The sequence below is a fragment of the Sorex fumeus genome, unplaced genomic scaffold, assembly GCF_029834395.1.
Source record: "Sorex fumeus unplaced genomic scaffold, SorFum_2.1 ptg000029l, whole genome shotgun sequence".
Taxonomy (NCBI): Eukaryota; Metazoa; Chordata; class Mammalia; order Eulipotyphla; family Soricidae; genus Sorex; species Sorex fumeus.
Genome location: NW_026606086.1, coordinates 2,133,897 through 2,151,082, shown reverse-complemented (window position 1 = coordinate 2,151,082; position 17,186 = coordinate 2,133,897). Strand labels below are relative to the sequence as shown.

The window sequence follows — 17,186 nt, the reverse complement described above, 5'->3', positions numbered from 1 at the left end:
GGGGACCCTCAGAAGACTCAGCACAGGCAGCCCAGGTCACGTACCAGGCAGGGACTTCAGCCCCAGGACGATCTCCCGCCTCCTGCTCTGCAGCGAGATGCGGTCCTGAGACATCATCAGCCCGAACATCACCAGGGAGATGAACTGGCTGGTATAGGCCTGCGGGCAAGAGGGCAGCATGGGCGGCGGGACCCTCCGGCCAGGGCTCGCAGCCCTGCTGCTCTGTGATTCCCCCTGGGGTCCACTGTGACGTCCCCGGCCCCCTGAGGTTCCCCGGGGGTGGGGGACACATGGGCCCACTTCCCTGTGCTGACCAGGCCCCCTCGGGCTCCGCCTCCCCGGCCAGAAACGCCCCCCGGGAGGCAAGTGTGGTCTGCAGCCTAGGGCTGACCAGCCCCTCTGGCCCCTTCTGGGGACACGCTATCATCTGACACCCGGGGCTGGCCCGCCCCCACCCACAGGACAGCCCCTTGGAGGCTACCTTGGTGCTGGCCACACCCACTCAGCCCCTCCCATTCCCTCACAGGGCAGCCCCCAGAGGCATGAGTGGTCAGCTACCTTGGTGCTGGCCACGCCCACCTCGGGCCCTGCGTTGATGTGGACCCCGCAGTCGGTCTCCCTGGAGATGGAGCTGCCCACCGTGTTGGTGACGCCCACAGTCAGCGCTCCGCGGTCCTTGCAGTAGCGCAGCGCCAGGAGGGTATCAGCTGTCTCACCTGCACACAGGAGTCGTAGGGTCCTGTGAACGCGCTGTGTCCCCACATTCCCCTACTGACCCCCCATCCCCCACTGCTGAGATGCTGGGGAGGGACACAGAACTGGGACCCGCCAGGCTTCCCTGGTGTTCCTGAGTGGGGAGTCTCACAAGCAGTGTTCAGGGGCCCTGGAGACCCACCTGGTGAGACTCAGTTAACTGGCCACACGTTCCTGCTAGGGTCCAGGCATGACTGGGGCCTTGCCCACCAGAGCCCAGCAGGTCGAGCTCAGACAATAAATTGTTCTCACCTCTCCCAGTCGTCCCATCCGCTCTCCCCTGGTCTCCCTACACCACTCAGCAGCCTCGTTCTGAATATTTTCCTTTTGGTGTTTGGACCAGGGATGCTCAAGGGATTACTCCTGGCTCTGCACTCAGTGATCACGTCTGGTGTTCAGTAACCACTCCTGGGTGAGTTCAGGGGGACCCTATGGGGTGCTGGGGATCGAATCTGAGTCGTCCTTGTGCAAGGCAAGTGTCCCACCTGCTGTCCTAATGCTCCAGCCCCTGGAGATGGGACATTTCAAATCAGAGCATCGGAACTGGGTTTAGGTGCATATAATAGCACCTGGTTTTTCTCCAGGTCCCTAAAACGGTTTGGAGTTTTTGGGTTGTGGTTACATTTGGTTGGAGAGGGGGAACCACACTGGGCAGGGCTCAGGGGCAATTCCTGGTTCTCTGCTCAGGAGTGACCACCGGCGGTACCCAGGGGGCCACATGCAGGGACCAGAAGTGCAGCACAGCAGGCAGGGCACTTGCCTTTGCATGAGGCAGACCTGGGTTCAATCCCCGGCATCCCATACAGTCCCCTGAGCACCTCCAGGAATAATTCCTGAGTGCAGAGCCAGGAGTAACCCCTAGGTATCACCATGTATGGCTAAATAAATAAATAAATAAAGAGTGCAGGGGACCACATGCAAAGCAAGTGCCCTCCATTCTGCCCTAACTACAACCACTAAAATGGATTTATTTTCTGTGGGGAGTGTTTGAGCCACATCCAGCTACACTTAGAGACCATTCCAGGCTGTGCCCTGCTCAGGAATAACACCCCTCAGGGTGCTTGGAAGATCATATTGGGTACCAGGGATTTGAACCAGGGTTGGTTGCATGTAAGGCAAGTGCCTTTCCTGCTGTTCTCTCTCTGCGTCCCAGTGCTTAAAAGGACTCTGAGCTTGTGGCCAGAGCTGGCTGAAAAGGAACAAAAAGCCCATGCCAAATTTTGGGACACCCCACCCTCGGTTTACTAGGGTTACTTAAGATAACCCAGCAGCACCGCGCCATGGCTCCCCTGCTAGACAACATGGGTACTGCACCGAAGCTGCCAGAACCTGAAGAGCGGCTTCCCTGGGCTCCCTCCCATTTCTGAGCACCCCGGGGAAAGGGTCCCGGAGGCCCTGAACTGGACTTCCCTCAGGGTAAATGAGCTGATACACTGTGTGGCTTAGGGCCGCTGGCTGGGGAAGGAGCTGTGATGCCCGGTGCTGCTGGACAGTCCTGTCCCCCTGGCCCCGCAGGGTGGCATCTTCATACCTGACTGGCTGATGAAGAAGCACACATCATCCCTGAACACGGGCGTGTTCCGATCTAGGAAGTCACTGGCAAGTTCCACCATCACGGGCAGCTCGGTCAGTTCCTCCAAGACCTGCCGGGTCTGAAACCAACCAGGATGGGGTGGGGTGAAGGTCAAGTCAAGCTCAGACAGGGGGCGGCCCCCGGAGGGGCTGGGGAAAGGACGCTGGCCACCCCCAAGTCACACAGTCAGAGTTAGGGCTCCTGGACATCACACGGGCTCGCGGGAGGACCCTTGCTCGGCACTTACGGCCACCCCGGCGTGGTAGCTGGTCCCACAGCCGATCATGATGAGTCTCCGGCACCGTCGAATCTCCTTCAAATGGTCTTTCAGGCCACCCAGGAGCACTGCAGGCGACAAGTGGGTGACATCCTGCCCCCACAGACTAGCCCTCACCCCCAGAGCCACCGTGCTGGGGTGGGCTCACCTGTGTTGGTCTCAAAGTTCACTCGCCCTCTCATGGTGTTGAAAACGGACTCGGGCTGCTCAAAGATCTCCTTCTGCATAAAGGCACTGAAGTTTCCTGCAGAACACAGACACCACATCGGTCAGTTTTCACTCAATACCCACCTGCTCTAGCCAGTTCCAAATCAGTCACATTTCTACCCAGGGTTTCCTTCCTGCCTGCCTGCCTGCCTGACGTGCTCCCTTCCACCCTCCTCCCTTCCTGTGATTTTTGGGCCACACTGGACAGTGCTCAGGGCTTTCTCCTGGCTCTGTGCTCAGGTCAGTCCTGGTGGGGTTCCCAGGAGTGCTGGGATCCAACCCAGGTGGCAGCAGGTGAGGCCAGCACCAAACCTGCCAAACCCACCTCTGCCCCTTCACCCTTTTATTTACTTACATTATTTTGGGGGGAACCACCCCACGTGATCCTCAGAGATCATCTCCTGGAGGGTTCAGGGGACCATATGGGATGCCCAAGATTGAACTCAGGTCAGCCCCGTGCAAGGCAAAAGCCGTATTTGCTGTAGAACCCTCTGGCCCCACCAAGCCAACTTTTAATTTAAAACTAGGGATGAGCTAGTGGAACAGGTAAAGGCCAATGCTCACGGTGGCCAGATTAGGTGCATCTAACCATCTCCAGTTTCCATACCACATGGAGTTGATGAAGTACCTCGCAAGGGGCCACCCCAAGTTTGATCCCCACCAACCACATCACCAAGCACGGCCAGGTATGCGCCCACCAGAAACCAAACAGAAACAATTTCCAGGTGTTCTTGGCAGCCTGAGATCCACAGGCAGCGCCCACCTGGCTGGATTTTCAGGCTGTTCCCTCTGCAAGGTCAGAAGGCTGCAGAGCGCTTTACTAGCAAAAACCCAGATAGCTCTTAGTTTGGAAGAAAAACTAAACAAACCTCAGGGCCAGAAAGAGTACAGTGGACAAGGCTCTTGCCTTGCATGCACCTGATCTCCCACACCCCACAGAGTCCCCAGAGCCCACCAGGACAGATTTCTTAGCACAGGGCAAGAGTGAGCCCTCAGCACTGCCGAGTGTAGCCTAATTAAAACACACACACATAGACACATACACACACACCATTCACACAGTCGGCGATAAATTATAAAGTGGCCAGGAACAGAAGGGCTCAGACCCACCTGTTACATAGAAAGGATGGGGAGAAGGGTCACTGAAACCATTAGATTAATAAATGTCTCTCTGGAGTAAAGAGGGAAATTGTCTGCCATAGAAGCAGAGGGAGGGGTTGAACGGTGGGGGGAGGGATACTGGGGACATTGGTGGTGGGGAATGTGCACTGGTGGAGGGATGGGTGTTCGATCATTGTATGACTGAAACTCAAACAGGAAAGCTTTGTAAGTGTAACTCACAATGATTTAATAAAAAAATAATAATTTAAAAATAAATGTCTCTCTGGGACCTAAAACAGAATGTATCCAGCAGCGAGACTCTTAGCAACATGCCCCCTTCCTGCCTCAGTGCACCTTAGTATACTGTGGTGAAGTAGCTGATCGAGAAACTCCTTTCTGTGCCCTTCTCCTGTTTCGCCATTGCCATGATTGCCAGAAAAACTCCTATCCAAGTGCTCTGTCCCCCTGCGCGGGACTGCAATTCCAGGTGACTGCCTTGCTGTGATCTGTAATTTTTTTTTCTTTTTGGGTCACACCCAGCGATGCTCGGGGATTACTCCTGGCTCTGCACTCAGGAATTACTCCTTGCAGTGCTCAGGGGATCATATGAGATGCCAGGAATCAAACCCAGGTCAGCTGCGTGCAAGGCAAATGCCCTACCTGCTGTGCTATAGCTCCAGCCCCTGTGGTTTGTCTTGACATTAAAGAATTACATTTTCCTCACATAGGCTTCTTTGCCCAATGATGCTCCCGCTGTGACTAGGTGAATTCCATTCCAGAAAAATCACAGTGGGTCTAGGAGGCCGTTGACAAGGACCCAATCGCACAGGTGAGCTCAGAGGCCCGGGTGGATCACGGTGTGGAAGGCAGTGTGGGGGCAGGAGAGAAACGTGGGTGCAGAGACAGATGTGAGTGCCGGGAAATAAAGGTGGGCGCAGGAGGTAGTTGGGGTTATAGGGTGTAAATACAGGTACCAGATGGATGTAGGTGCAGGGAAATAAATGTAGGTGCAGTAGACTATCTCTCCGGAAAGGAGAAAGCAGCACCTGGACATTAGCGTCAGACTCCCCGCCCAGGGGCTATATGGGGGCTGCCTGTGTCGCCCAAGAAAGTCCCCTGGAGTGAGGCACTAAGGCGTCTGCTCCCGTTCAGCAGGGCTCTTGCTCTGGCCACACTCAGAGCCCCTCGGAGGAGCCAGGTCAGGCCACACCTGCTGCTGCAGGAACCCCGTTGTCGAGGTCTGGGCAGGTTTTGTGACCCCAAGCACTCAGTGAACCCCAGCCTGCCTGGCCCAGGCCCCACCCGGCCCACGTGCCTTTCATGATCTGCTGGAGTTCCATCTGCAGCGTCTGAATGGCTCGGGAAGGGTCGTCGCTGGCCAGACGCTTGACACGGTGGATGGAGAGTTTCCCGTCAGCCACGGCGGCGATGTCGTCATCCTCCAGGAAGATGACACGGTTTGTGTGCTCAATGATGGCGCTTGGGGGGAGAGGAGGACCAAGGAGGGTCATGGCCTGCTGCACAGCGAGGTGGGAGTGGCTGTGTGAGGCCCTCAGGGGTGCGATCAGCGTTCAGGGCCGCATGGCTGATGTCTGAGGACCCCAGGCTGTGTCATTCACACCCGTCACCCCTGGAAGTATCGAGCAGCCAGTTCCAGATATACTGTGAACATTTCAGTTTCGAGATGAGCTCAAAGGCTTATCTAAAAGTCAGGCTTGGAGCTGGAGTGCTTGACAGTGGGAAGGCACTTTCCTGGCATGCGGCTGAGCCTCGTTCCCTCCCAGCATACCACAGGGTTCCCCGAGCACCATCAAGAGTGACTCCTGGGTGCATCCGGAAATGGCTCAAAAGTCAAAGTAAAATAAAAGAAGATAAAGTAAAAAATCAAATAAAGGAGGATTGCTCCACGGCTTGGAAGCCGGCAGCACATACTGGGGGAAAAGGCAGCTCAGATAGAGAAGGGAGCACCAAGTAAAGGGTGTTTTGAGGATCCGCTCGGGATGGGAGATGCAGGCTGAAAGTAGACTACAGACGAACATGACGGCCACTCAATACCTCTATTGCAAACCACAACACCCAAAAGGAGAGAGAGAGCAAAAGGGAATGCCCTCCCACAGAGGTAGGGTGCAGTGGGGGGATGGGGTGGGGGTGGTGGGAAGGATGCTGGGACCATTGGTGGTGGGGAATGGACACTGGTGGAGGGATGGGTACTTGATGATTGTATGACTGAGACGCAAGCACGAAAGTTTGTAAGTCTGTAACTGTACCTCACGGTAATTCATTAATAAAAGTAAAATAAAATGAAGGCTGAGCCCTTCAAACCCTCTCCTACCTGCTGAGTTTGAATGTTCATCACCCTCCCTGCCTTTGGGTGTGGGAAGGTTTGAGCAACACCTGGTAGTGCTCAGGGCTTCTTCCTGGCTCTGCATTCGGGGTTCCTCCTGGAGGTGCTGGGACTGAACCAGGCCCTCAACATGGCAAACATGAGCATAACCGCTGAGTCATTGCCCCAGCCTGAAAATATCCCAATATTCAAATACTGGTAATGAGTTCAGTGAGTCTTTTGTTTTGTTTTGGAGGGGGGCTGGGTCAAGTTAGATCACATCTGGCAGGCCCAGGAGTTATCCTGACCTCTGTGCTCAGGGGTTACTCCTGGTGGTAGTTGGGGATGCCAGGCAGTGTTGGGGATTCAACTGGAGTTGGCCACATGCAAGGAAAGGAACTTCCCCTCTCTACTATCTCTGATCTCATGAGTTCATTTTTTTTTGGGGAGGCAGAGGTTGGGTGGAGCACAGCCTTGTGTTTTTCCTGGCTCTGAGCTAAGGATTCACTCCTGGTAAGATTCAAGGGACCCTCAGTGGTGTCGGGGTTTGAACCCAGATCGGCCACGTAGCAGACAAGCACCCGACCTGCTGTACTATCACTCCAGACCCAGAAGGAATATTTCTATGGTCCTGATAAACAGCTAAGAAATAATCCTGTTTATTTTAATCCCTGCTGAGTTTGGAAAAACTAGAAAAATGAGGATAAGCAGCTCAAATGAAGTTATTTTCCTGTTTGTTTTTGGGCCAGACCTGGCAGTTCAGGGGTTACTCCTGGCTCTGTGCTCAGGAATTACCCCTGGAGGTGCTTGGGGCACCATAAGAGATGCTGGGGATTGAACCCAGGTTGGCCGCGTGCAAGACAAATGCCTTCCCCACTGTACTATCTGCTCTGGACCCTGGAATTACTTGTTATTAGTAATAATAATAACAAAACAATGAGTTACTCCCACTGATACCAAGGGAATCATAACGGAATGGAAGCTGAACGTTGGGGCTTCATGTATCTGATGTGTATTTCAGCTTGAGCCAGATCCCTGTCTCTCCTATAACACTGGGATAGGCGCTTGTCTTGCACACGGCCAACACAGGTTCGATCCTCACAACCCCAGAGAGTCCCTGAGCCCTGGTAGGGGGATCCCTGAGCACAGAGCCAGGAGCCAGCCCTGAGACCATCAGGTGTGGCCCCAAGACTCCCTGTTCCCCTGGCAAAACACAGACACTCTGCTGTGAGCACTGAAACCTGAAAAAACCAGACCTAGGCTGAAGGGAGCTCAGCGGGGAGAGCTCTGGCCTGGCATGCAACAGACCTATGTGTGATCCCTACACCCCGCAAGGTCCCTCAAATACTGTAAGGAGAGATCTCTGGGTACAGAGCCAGGAGTCAGCCCTGAGCACTGTTGGGGTGACCTAAACAAAAAATAATGAAGGAAAGAAAAAAAGGAAAGAAAGAAGGAAGAAAGAGAGAAGTAAGAAGGAAGAAAAAAGGAAGAAAGAAAGAAAGAAAGAAAGAAAAAAGAAAGATAGAAAGAAGAAGGAAGAAAGGGAGGGCAGAAAGGAGGAAGGGAGGGAGGAGAGGAAGGAAGGAAGGATGGAAGGAAGGAAGGAAGGAAGGAAGGAAGGAAGGAAGGAAGGGAGGGAGGGAGGGAGGGAGGGAGGGAGGAAGGAAGGAAGGAAGGAAGGAAGGGAGGAAGGGAGAGAAAAAGTTAAAGAAGTAAGCCCCCTGCATGCCCATGTCCGTGCTCCAGCCTGCAGCGTCTGACCCCCTTGGTTCTACTTGAGTAACAGCTGCTGAGGGAAGGTAAGTGGGGAAATAGAAGAAATGCTTGGGCCAGAGTGACAGTACAACAGACACAACAGTACAACAGCACAACAATACAACAGCTTGCCTTGCACATGGCTGACCCGGGTTCGATCCCTGGTATCCCATATAGTTCATGAGTACTGCCAGGAGCAATTCCTGAGTGCAGAGCCAGAAGCAACCCCAAAGTATCTCCAGATGTGATCCCCAAAACCAAACCAACAAACAGAAATGCGTTGCTGAATTGCCTGTCCTCTATGATGAATACCCGGAGGCGGCGCTGGGCCTCACTACCTGGCATCGGAAGCAAAGAAGAATTCCACAGCCTTGTCCCCGACGGCATGCAGACACGTGGAGCTGTCCAGCCGCTTCATCCTGGTCTTGGAGATATTCTTCACATTCTCAATATTCCCTAATGAGGAAAAGGAAGGGATGGCGAAGGGTCTGTTCAACGCTTCTGATTTCTGGTTTAGGAGGCCACACCTGTGCTCAGGAGATACTCCTGGCTCTGTGCTCAGGGATCACTCCTGGCAAGATTGGGAACATATGGGGTGCTGGGGTCGAACCCGGGTCAGCTACATGCAAGGCAAGTGCCTTATCTGCTGAACTACTGCTCTGGACCCAGGGAGCCCTTTTTGGCCCAGAGTTGAAGCGGGGTCAGCGGGACAGAGAACTGGGCAGGGCTGGGCGCTCCCGTGCACCGCACCCTCGAGACACTTACGGGTCTGGTACAGGATGGGTATCTGCTCAGTGGAGAGTTTGAATTTGCTACGCACGCCAATAAGCAGGGGGCTGCCTCTCCTACAGGGACGCAGAAGAAGTAAGAGGTAAGTCGCCCACGGAAAGAGACTATAGTTCACCTACAGGAAATAGACGGGAACCCACTACCAGATCAACTATTTTTCTTGGGGTGTGGGGGGTGGGGGTGAGGAGACTGAGCCACACCTGGCAGTGCTCAGGGGTTACTCCCAGTTCTGCATCCAGGGATCACTCTTGGCAGTGCTCGGGGGACCATGTGAGATGCTGGGGATCAAACCCAGGCTGGCTGCATGCAAGCGCCCTCCTCACTGTCCCATTCTCTCCTCAGCAACCCAGCCCTGCCATCAGGTTCTAACAAAATAATAACTCAAAATTCTAGTCTTTCTTTTAAAAAAAAAGTCACGAGACCAGAAAGATGGTACAGCAGGGAAGGCGCTTGCTTCGCGTGCAGCTGGCCTGGGTTTGATCCCCGTCACCCCAGACGATCCTCTGAGCCCCGCCTGGAATGATCCTTGAGCACTGCCAGAAGTGGGCCCTGAGCACTGCCAGGAATGGGCAGGAAAAAGTCAGAAGTGTGGTCAGAGGAGGCAGTGGGAGAACATGCCTGCCTGTACACGGTCAGCTAGCTTTGTCCCCAACACTGCACAGGGTTGCCTGGAACACGGAGTTGGGTTTGGTTCCCCCAAACCCAAGGCGACCCTCAAGACCAGAAGCTCCAGCCAGAGGGAGAGTGGGGAGCCCCAGTGGTTTAGCTACAAGCAGCCTCCTTCGTTTCCTCGAGACCCCCCCATCCCCCATCGCCAGTCCCAGATGCATTTGATGTCCTCACTGGTCATGCCAATGCCCATGTGTGTCTCACCTGGTGACGACAGCCTCTCCTGGGTAGTGAACACTCTTGAAAACCAAAGCAAATGCACCTTCCTGGAAGCAGAGAGGAGACGGTGGGTGAGCCTGGCTGTGACCTGAACCTTGGCCTCAGCCCCAGACCAGGTGCCCCAGTCCTGTCACTGCTCTGTGCATCTGTCCAGGACCTCAGGCAAAGACCATGGAGCTACTCCAGGCACAGAGGCCCTGACCTCGTTGTGTTTCCTGTTCAGTGGGGCAGGGAATCAAACCCGTGATCTTGTGCATTCAAGGCCTTATGCTCTGCAACTGAGCCCCAATGCCACCCACTCGGGGCGGGGGGGGGGGGGGAACTGGAATAGTCTTACCATCCCATCTCCTCCTAGGACACAGTACCTTTGAAGTGCTTAGAACTCAGCTATCTAGTTTGTTTTGTTTGGGGACCACGATGAGCAGTGCTCAGGGCTAACTCTGGGCTCTGCACTTAGGGATCACTCCTAGCAGTGCTGGGGGTAGAATCCAGACTCGCCACAAGCCAGGCAAGCACCTGACCCTACTGCACAATCGCTTCAGCTCCAGAACTTGGCTCAGCAAAGGCCAATGTCACTCAGCATCATACAATCCCCCAGAAGTGCTTGGGGGGCTATGCAGGGAGCCAGGAATCACCAGGGCCTTGCCCACATGAAACCTGTGCTCAAGTCAAGTATTTTCCCCGGTCATAAAAGGCCTGTTTAATTGGGGCCTCAACCAGGAGTGCTCAGGATTTACACCAAGCACTGTGCTCAAGGATGACTCCTTCAGGCCTGGGGACCATACACGGGGGCCCATACACAGTGCTGGGGACTAGACCCGGGTCGACCATGTGGAAGGCAAATGCCGTAGGCCCCTGAGCTCTCTCCCCGGGCCTCCAAACCCCAGGGGCCTTCAGCTGAAGTCAGGCATTTCCTATCTGATGTTCACTGCCAATTCATAGAAATTCCCCCATCCTACCCGGGGACTGACTTCCATCCAGACGCTGTCGGAAAGCCACCTCCCTCCCCCACGCCTGGCTTCTCAGCAGAGCTCTGGGACCAGATGGTGCCGCCAACTGAGTCCAAGATTCTGCTAAGCACACACTCCAGTCCTTTTTGTTGCTGTTGTTGCCTTTTTGCTTTTTGGATCACACCAAGTGGTGTTCAGGGCCTCTGCATTCCGGGTCACTCCTGGCAGGCTCAGGGGACCATACAGGATGCCAGGGATTGGACCCAGGTCACCACGTGCAGGACAAGCAGGCTGCCCATTGTACCGTCGCTCCAGCCCCCACACTGAACTCCTCTACCCTTCTCCTGTCCCTGACCCTCGCCTTGAGAAACCATCTTGAACCCTCTGCTCTTTGGAGTAAACTTGCCTAATACACGTTGACGGAAAACAAAGAAGAGGTCCGGCAGAAGAGCTCTGTGACTTACAGCACCCGCCTTGGTGGTCACAAGTTCAATCCCCAGGGCTCTCACATGTGCCAAGCACTATCCAGATGTCTCTGATCTCTGGGATGGCAAGCGATTTCCAGCCATGCCATAGATAGGCATGTGTGAATACCACAATAATGGGGAGTAACCCCTCCCTTCAGAAAATACTGACGCTAAGAAGGGACATGAACATCCAAGTGTGTGTGTGTGTGTGTGTGTGTGTGTGTGTGTGTGTGTGAGCATGCCAACTCCTGAGCATGAAGCTGGCAAGATGGGATTGGAGGTAGGAGCCCAAGGGAGAGTCTAGCAGGTAGAGCATCTGCCTTGCACACACCAACCAAGGCTCAATCCACAGTGCTCAATATGGTCCCCCAAGCCCACCAGGATAATCCCTGAGCGTAGATCTAGGTGTAAGCCCTGAACACCACCAGGCATAACCCAAAATCAAAGAAAAAGATAGGATTGTGGGGGAAGGCACTTGCCTTGGAGACAGCCCATCCTTGACTGAATCAAAGGCATCACATGGGTTCCCCCACATCGCACAGCCAAGGGCAGCCCCTGAACACCACCAGGGGGCGCTCCTGAGCACAGAGCAGGAACAGTCCCTGAGTACCACCAGGGGGCACTTCTGAGTACAGAGTGAGGAACTGCTCCTGAGCACCACCAGGGGGCGCTCCAGAGTACAGCATGATGAATTGCCCCTGAACACCACCAGGGGCCGCTCCGGGGCACTGAGCCAGAAAGTGGTCCTGAGTAGAACCAGGTGCAGTTCCCCCTCCACGCCCCCACGCCCCAAGAGAGTGAGGTCCTGCCAGGAGCATGTATGAAAATCCCTGAATTAAAGGAGTCAATCTTCACCATGGGACTAGTTGGCTCAAAACTGCTGAAAGGAACCCCTGACTTCCTGAGCACTGTTTACGAGCCCCCCTCTTTTGTACACCATCTGCAAAAATACACTGCCAGGAGAAGGAAGACCCTGAGCTGAGGCTCTTGGCTCTCACCAGCTGCTGGATGACCCGCTCCACCAGGGTCGAGAAGGAAACGTCCTCGGTCTCTCGGTTGTCGAACACGTACTTGATGAGCTTGGCGATGGTCTCCGTGTCTGTTTCTGACTCAAACTCGTAGCCTTTGCTTTCCTGGAGTTGGCGTGAGTTGCAGGAGCTCAGATGTGGGTCCCTGCAAAGCTGGCCAACCAGACCAGCCGCCCCTCTGCTCCCCAGGGAGCAGCTTCCGAGCCAGTTCAGGCGGGAAACAGCAAAACAAGGAGTGGAGGGAGGGGGAGGAGGAGTTGTGGCCCAGGAACCCCACAGTCCAGCCCTGAGTCATTCCAGCACGGCAGAGTTCGGCAGAGTTCCTGTGACTCCGGGCTGCTCCCTCAGCCCATTGCAAAAGAGCAGCGGGCAGATAACCAGCACCCGCCTGCCTGGTCACCCTGCGTCACCAGCACCTTCCCCTGAGCAGACGGTTTAGCACAATGACTTCAGAGGAATACAGGGTTTTCTGGACTCTACAGCAGAATACCTTGAATAGCCTGAGTACCACCAGGGGGGGTACTTGCAGAATAGCCTTGGGGGGGCACTCCTGAGCACAATCAGCAAAAGCCCCCAAGCGCCACAGGAGGCGCTTCTGAGCAGAGACACAAAAAGGGCCCCGAGCGCAGCCAGGGTGGATTAACTAAATGCTCTGTATCTTCTCCCCTCCCCAGGAACCTGGGGTGGGCACCACTAGGTTTCTGTTCAGAGCATCCTGGCTGTGAGTGACTCGCTCTCTGCTCCTGCCTTAGTTTGAGGCAACTGAGGTGTCTGGCAAATCTCAGGGAGCAGACCAACCCCCTATCCTGTATCTTCAGTGGCTTGGATGCTCCCCCAGAGGAAGAAAGGATCATACCAGAAACTTCCTCAGGTCCTTGTAATTCGTGATGATTCCGTTGTGGATGACGACAAATTCTGGAAGGAAAGTTGAGAAGTTCCAGTCAGGAGAACTAAGAGGGACAGGAGGGACGGCGCCTGAGCCAGCCCAAGGCCCCAGCACCAGAGTGACCGGACGGCTGCCTCTGATCAATACCCACCACCGCCTCTGATCAATACCCACCATGCCTCTGAGCAACACCCCCCGCCTCTGATCAATACCCACCACTGCCTCTGATCAATATCCATCACTGCCTCTGATCAATACCCATCACTGCCTCTGAGCTATACCCACCACTGCCTCTGAACAATACCCAACTCAGTTTTTAATCAATACTTACTACTGCCTCTGATCAATACCCACCTCAGTCTCTGGATAATACCCCCACTGTCTCTGCTTCACTGATACGTACTGCTGCCTGTGTCTAACTGATACCTGCCGTGGTCCCTGATCAAGATCCCCCGCTCCCTGTCTCTTCAATACCTACTGTTGCCTGTGTTTGATAAATACCCACTGCTGCCTCTGATCAATACTCACCAAAGCCTCTGTCTGATCAATACCTACCACTGCCCTGTCTCACCAATTCCCACACTGCCCTGCTGACACCTACATCCATCTCCGATCAACCCATCACCACCTCTGTCTGATCAATAGCTGTGGCTGCTTGTGCCTAATCGGTATCTACCACTGTCTGCCAACACCTACCGTTGTCTCTGTCGGAGCGCTGTGGGTGGCTGTTGACAGCATTGGGGACCCCGTGGGTGGCCCAGCGTGTGTGGGCAATGCCGAAGTGGGTCTCAAACTCCATCTTTAAGTCCATACTGTTCTGTTCTGTGGGGAGCGGGAAGGGGGCACCATTGAAAGCCCAAACCCCATGGACAGGAGAGACAACTGACCCAGGTTCTTCTGTCCCCAGAGCCCCACAAGGAGTGAGCCCTGAGCACAGAGCCAAGAGCCAACCCTGGGCACTGCAAGGTGTGGCCCCAAATCCCTCCTTCCATAAAAAAAAAAATGGCCCCAATTATCAGGTTCACTTCCTGGCACTCCACAGACCTTTGAGGACTTGGAATCAACCCAGGATATCCCCAGCACCCTCAGGGAGGCCGGGCATCCCAGCACTCACAACCCAAACACCACCACACCTGCAGGTCCTGCACTAAGCCGTTCCCCAACTGGCTGGGAGCCATGGGGGTGGGCCACTGCACCTCTGACCCATTCCTGGCAGGTCTTGCAAATACAATTTTGCTTCCTGGGGCTAGAGGGATAGCACAGTGAGTAGGGCGTTTGCCTTGCACAAGGCTGATCTGGGTTCGATTCCCAGTATTACATATGGTCCCCCAAGCACCACCAGAAGTGATTCCTGAGTGCAGAGCCAGGAGTAACCCCTGAGCATCGCTGGGTGTGACCCAAAAAGCAAAAAAAATAGTGTTTTCTTTTGTTTTGGGCCACACCTGGCAGAGCTCAGGGCTGACTCCTGGCTCTGCACTCAGGGATCACTCCTGGCAGGCTCGGGGGACCCTCTGGGGTGCTGGGGATCAAACCTGAGCTGACCATTTGCAAGGCAAGTGCCCTCCCAGCTTTCCCATCTCCCTGCTTGCCCCCCAGAACTTTCTACCAGACTGAACTGTTGCTGATTGAACAGGGTAGGCTGTGTGCACCCACCCACTGCACTCTGGCACTGCAACCTGCCAATGCAATCTGCACTGCACTGCAATCTGCACTCTGCCACTGAAATCTGCCACTGCAATAACCCACTGCAATCTGCCACTCTGGCAGACTGCTTAGCTTTCTTTCTGGTTTGGGGGTCACACGAAACAGTCTCCAGGTGTTAATCCTAGCTCTGTACTCAGGAGCACCCTGGTGGTGCTCGGGGGCCATAAGTGGTACCAGTGTGGGAACCAGGGTCAGGTGGTATAAGGCAAGTTTCCTGCTATACTATATCTTTTCTTTTCTTTCTTTTTTTTTTTTTTTAAATTTTGAGCCATACTCTGGGCTGAAGCAATAGCACAACAGTAGGGCGTTCACCTTGCATGCAGCCAGCCCTGCTGAGCCGGGTTCAATTCCTCAGCCCCTCTCGGAGAGCCCAGCAAGCTACTGAGAGTATCTCGCCCGCACAACAGAGCCCGGCAAGCTACCCGTGACGTATTCAATATGCCAAACACAGTAACAACAAAGTCTCCAATGGAGACGTTACTGGGCCCGCTCGAGCAAATCGATGAACAACGGGAGGACAGTGATGGTGACAGTGACAGTGAACCATACCCAGTGATGCTCAGGGGTTCCTCCTGGCTCTGCACCCTGGAATTACTCCTGGCAGTGCTCAGGAGACCATGTGGGATGGCAGGGATCAAACACATGCCAGGCAAGTGCCCTACCTGTTGTATTATCGATCTGGCCCTCTGACTGTACTATTTCTTGGATCCCTTAAAAAGTATTTTCAAAAGGAAAACAATGTTGTATCTTACCGTTCCATTTGGAAAAAAACAAAAAATAAAATTAAACCAAGGAAACCAGAGAGGTAGTCCAGGGTAGGGAGTGTGCCTTGCACATGGCTGACCCAGGTTTGATCTCTGTTGCCTCATGTGGTCCCCCAAGCCTTCTTGAGTGCAGAGCCAAGACTAGCCCCTGAGAGCCACCAGGTGTAGCTCTAATGCCTAAATAAGTAATAAATAAATAAAGTCAAGGCAAGAAGTTTTGGGTCTGGTAAATAGCCTAAAGGGCTGGTGGCTGCATATGGACTCCATGCCCCTTCCAAACACTGTGGGGTGTGGCCCTGAGCGGCATCCCAGGAACCCAAGTAGTGAACCACCCCAGCCCCACTGGCTGAGTTTCACCAAAGAAACCCCTTGCACCCCACAAAGCGTGCCTAAGACCAACAGACACAAACTGAATGCTGAGCTGGAGAAATACCCCAGCGGGTGGCCAGTCTCTGATGGGCCACCATCGTCCCCTCAGGTCTTCTGAGCACGGCCAGGAGCGACCCCTGCTCACAGTCAGCCCTGAACACCAACACCCCCAAACAGGTGGAGAGAAGGAAACAGACACCTAAGCAGGAAATGGGAAATAAACAGCTTCCGTGGCACCCGCTCCTCCAACAAGGCACCCACAATGCAGGCGGGCTTGGCGCCCAGCCCAGATGTGGGTGATGCAACTGAGGGTCACCAGCACGGAGAAGGGAACACCCATCATGCCCTGGACACTGACCGTGAGCACTGTTCTACCTGACTCAGAGCACTGTTCTATGTTGACTCAGCACCAATTCACACTGGCTTGGAGCACTGTTACATGTGACTTGGAGCACTATTTCTTGTGCCTCGAATTGTGTCACGTGGATTTAAAGCACTACTCCACACTGACATGGAGCACTATCCCCCAAGGCTCGGAGCACCATCCCACACGCAGCACTTACTGTAGAGCTCCTCGTCCAGCGCCTTGACGTTGCCCGTTTTCTTGACAAGCTGGATGTGCCGCTCCTTGACTTCCCCGTTGCTCCCGTCGATGGCCACACCTGCAGGCAGTGGACACGAGCTTCTGTCTGCCTGTGCGTCTCACGGCAGTCTCTCCCTGCCCTCCCCGGAGAGGAGCTCTCTCTCGAGACTGCAGGAGACAGAGCTCTGGCTGGGAACTGACTGGCCCAGGGCGCTGGGGCTACTGGAACACTGTGAGGGGCTCAACCCTGAACAGGGAGGGGCAAGAGGGAAGGGCGCTCCTTCCTCGCTCTCTGCGGGCATTTGTCTTGTTTGAGATCTGCGTTCTAGTGCTCAAGCGTGTCTCAGAGCACTCCTGAACTCGGTCATGACTTTCTGCTAAGAATCGACAGAGGTGGGGTAGGGGGCCACCAGCAGGTCAGCCTGTACCTGCGGGCCAAGGGCATCAGCAGCCTGATGGTGCCTTAGGCTTCCTGACACCCCCCAAATTGCCACTGTGCCTCTGACCGGGTCCCAACAACTCAGGAACAAATTTCCTGAGAAATTAAATGGCCAAAAGTTAGGTATGTGGGAGCCACGCCCACAAACCACTATACAAGCTCATTTATCAGTCTTGCTCCAGAGACCCATAAATAAATCTCAAAAGAGATCAAAAGCCACAGTTAATCTGAGACTTGTGCAAGGCTGAACAGACTGGGGTAAATTGGAGGGGGGCAGGTCAGCCTGGTGCTCACCTAGGCAGAGCCCCAGGCAGCCGCTTGCTTCCACAA

The 17,186-nt window shown here is 54.5% G+C and overlaps 1 protein-coding gene across 1 annotated transcript in view; it reads right to left on the bottom strand.

The window, feature by feature from the left end:
* GFPT2 (glutamine-fructose-6-phosphate transaminase 2) overlaps positions 1-17,186 on the bottom strand; it is a 39,270-nt gene that overhangs the window by 8,716 nt on the left and 13,368 nt on the right. Inside the window, exons 3-15 of the mRNA XM_056115572.1 lie at positions 16,398-16,496; positions 13,694-13,819; positions 12,968-13,026; positions 12,082-12,216; positions 9,652-9,713; positions 8,755-8,834; positions 8,328-8,445; positions 5,227-5,390; positions 2,752-2,847; positions 2,574-2,671; positions 2,285-2,405; positions 559-716; positions 45-159 (exon numbers count right to left, since the gene is read on the bottom strand). Coding sequence (XP_055971547.1) covers positions 45-159; positions 559-716; positions 2,285-2,405; positions 2,574-2,671; positions 2,752-2,847; positions 5,227-5,390; positions 8,328-8,445; positions 8,755-8,834; positions 9,652-9,713; positions 12,082-12,216; positions 12,968-13,026; positions 13,694-13,819; positions 16,398-16,496 — 1,431 coding nt within the window. The remainder of the gene's footprint in view (positions 1-44; positions 160-558; positions 717-2,284; positions 2,406-2,573; positions 2,672-2,751; positions 2,848-5,226; positions 5,391-8,327; positions 8,446-8,754; positions 8,835-9,651; positions 9,714-12,081; positions 12,217-12,967; positions 13,027-13,693; positions 13,820-16,397; positions 16,497-17,186) is intronic.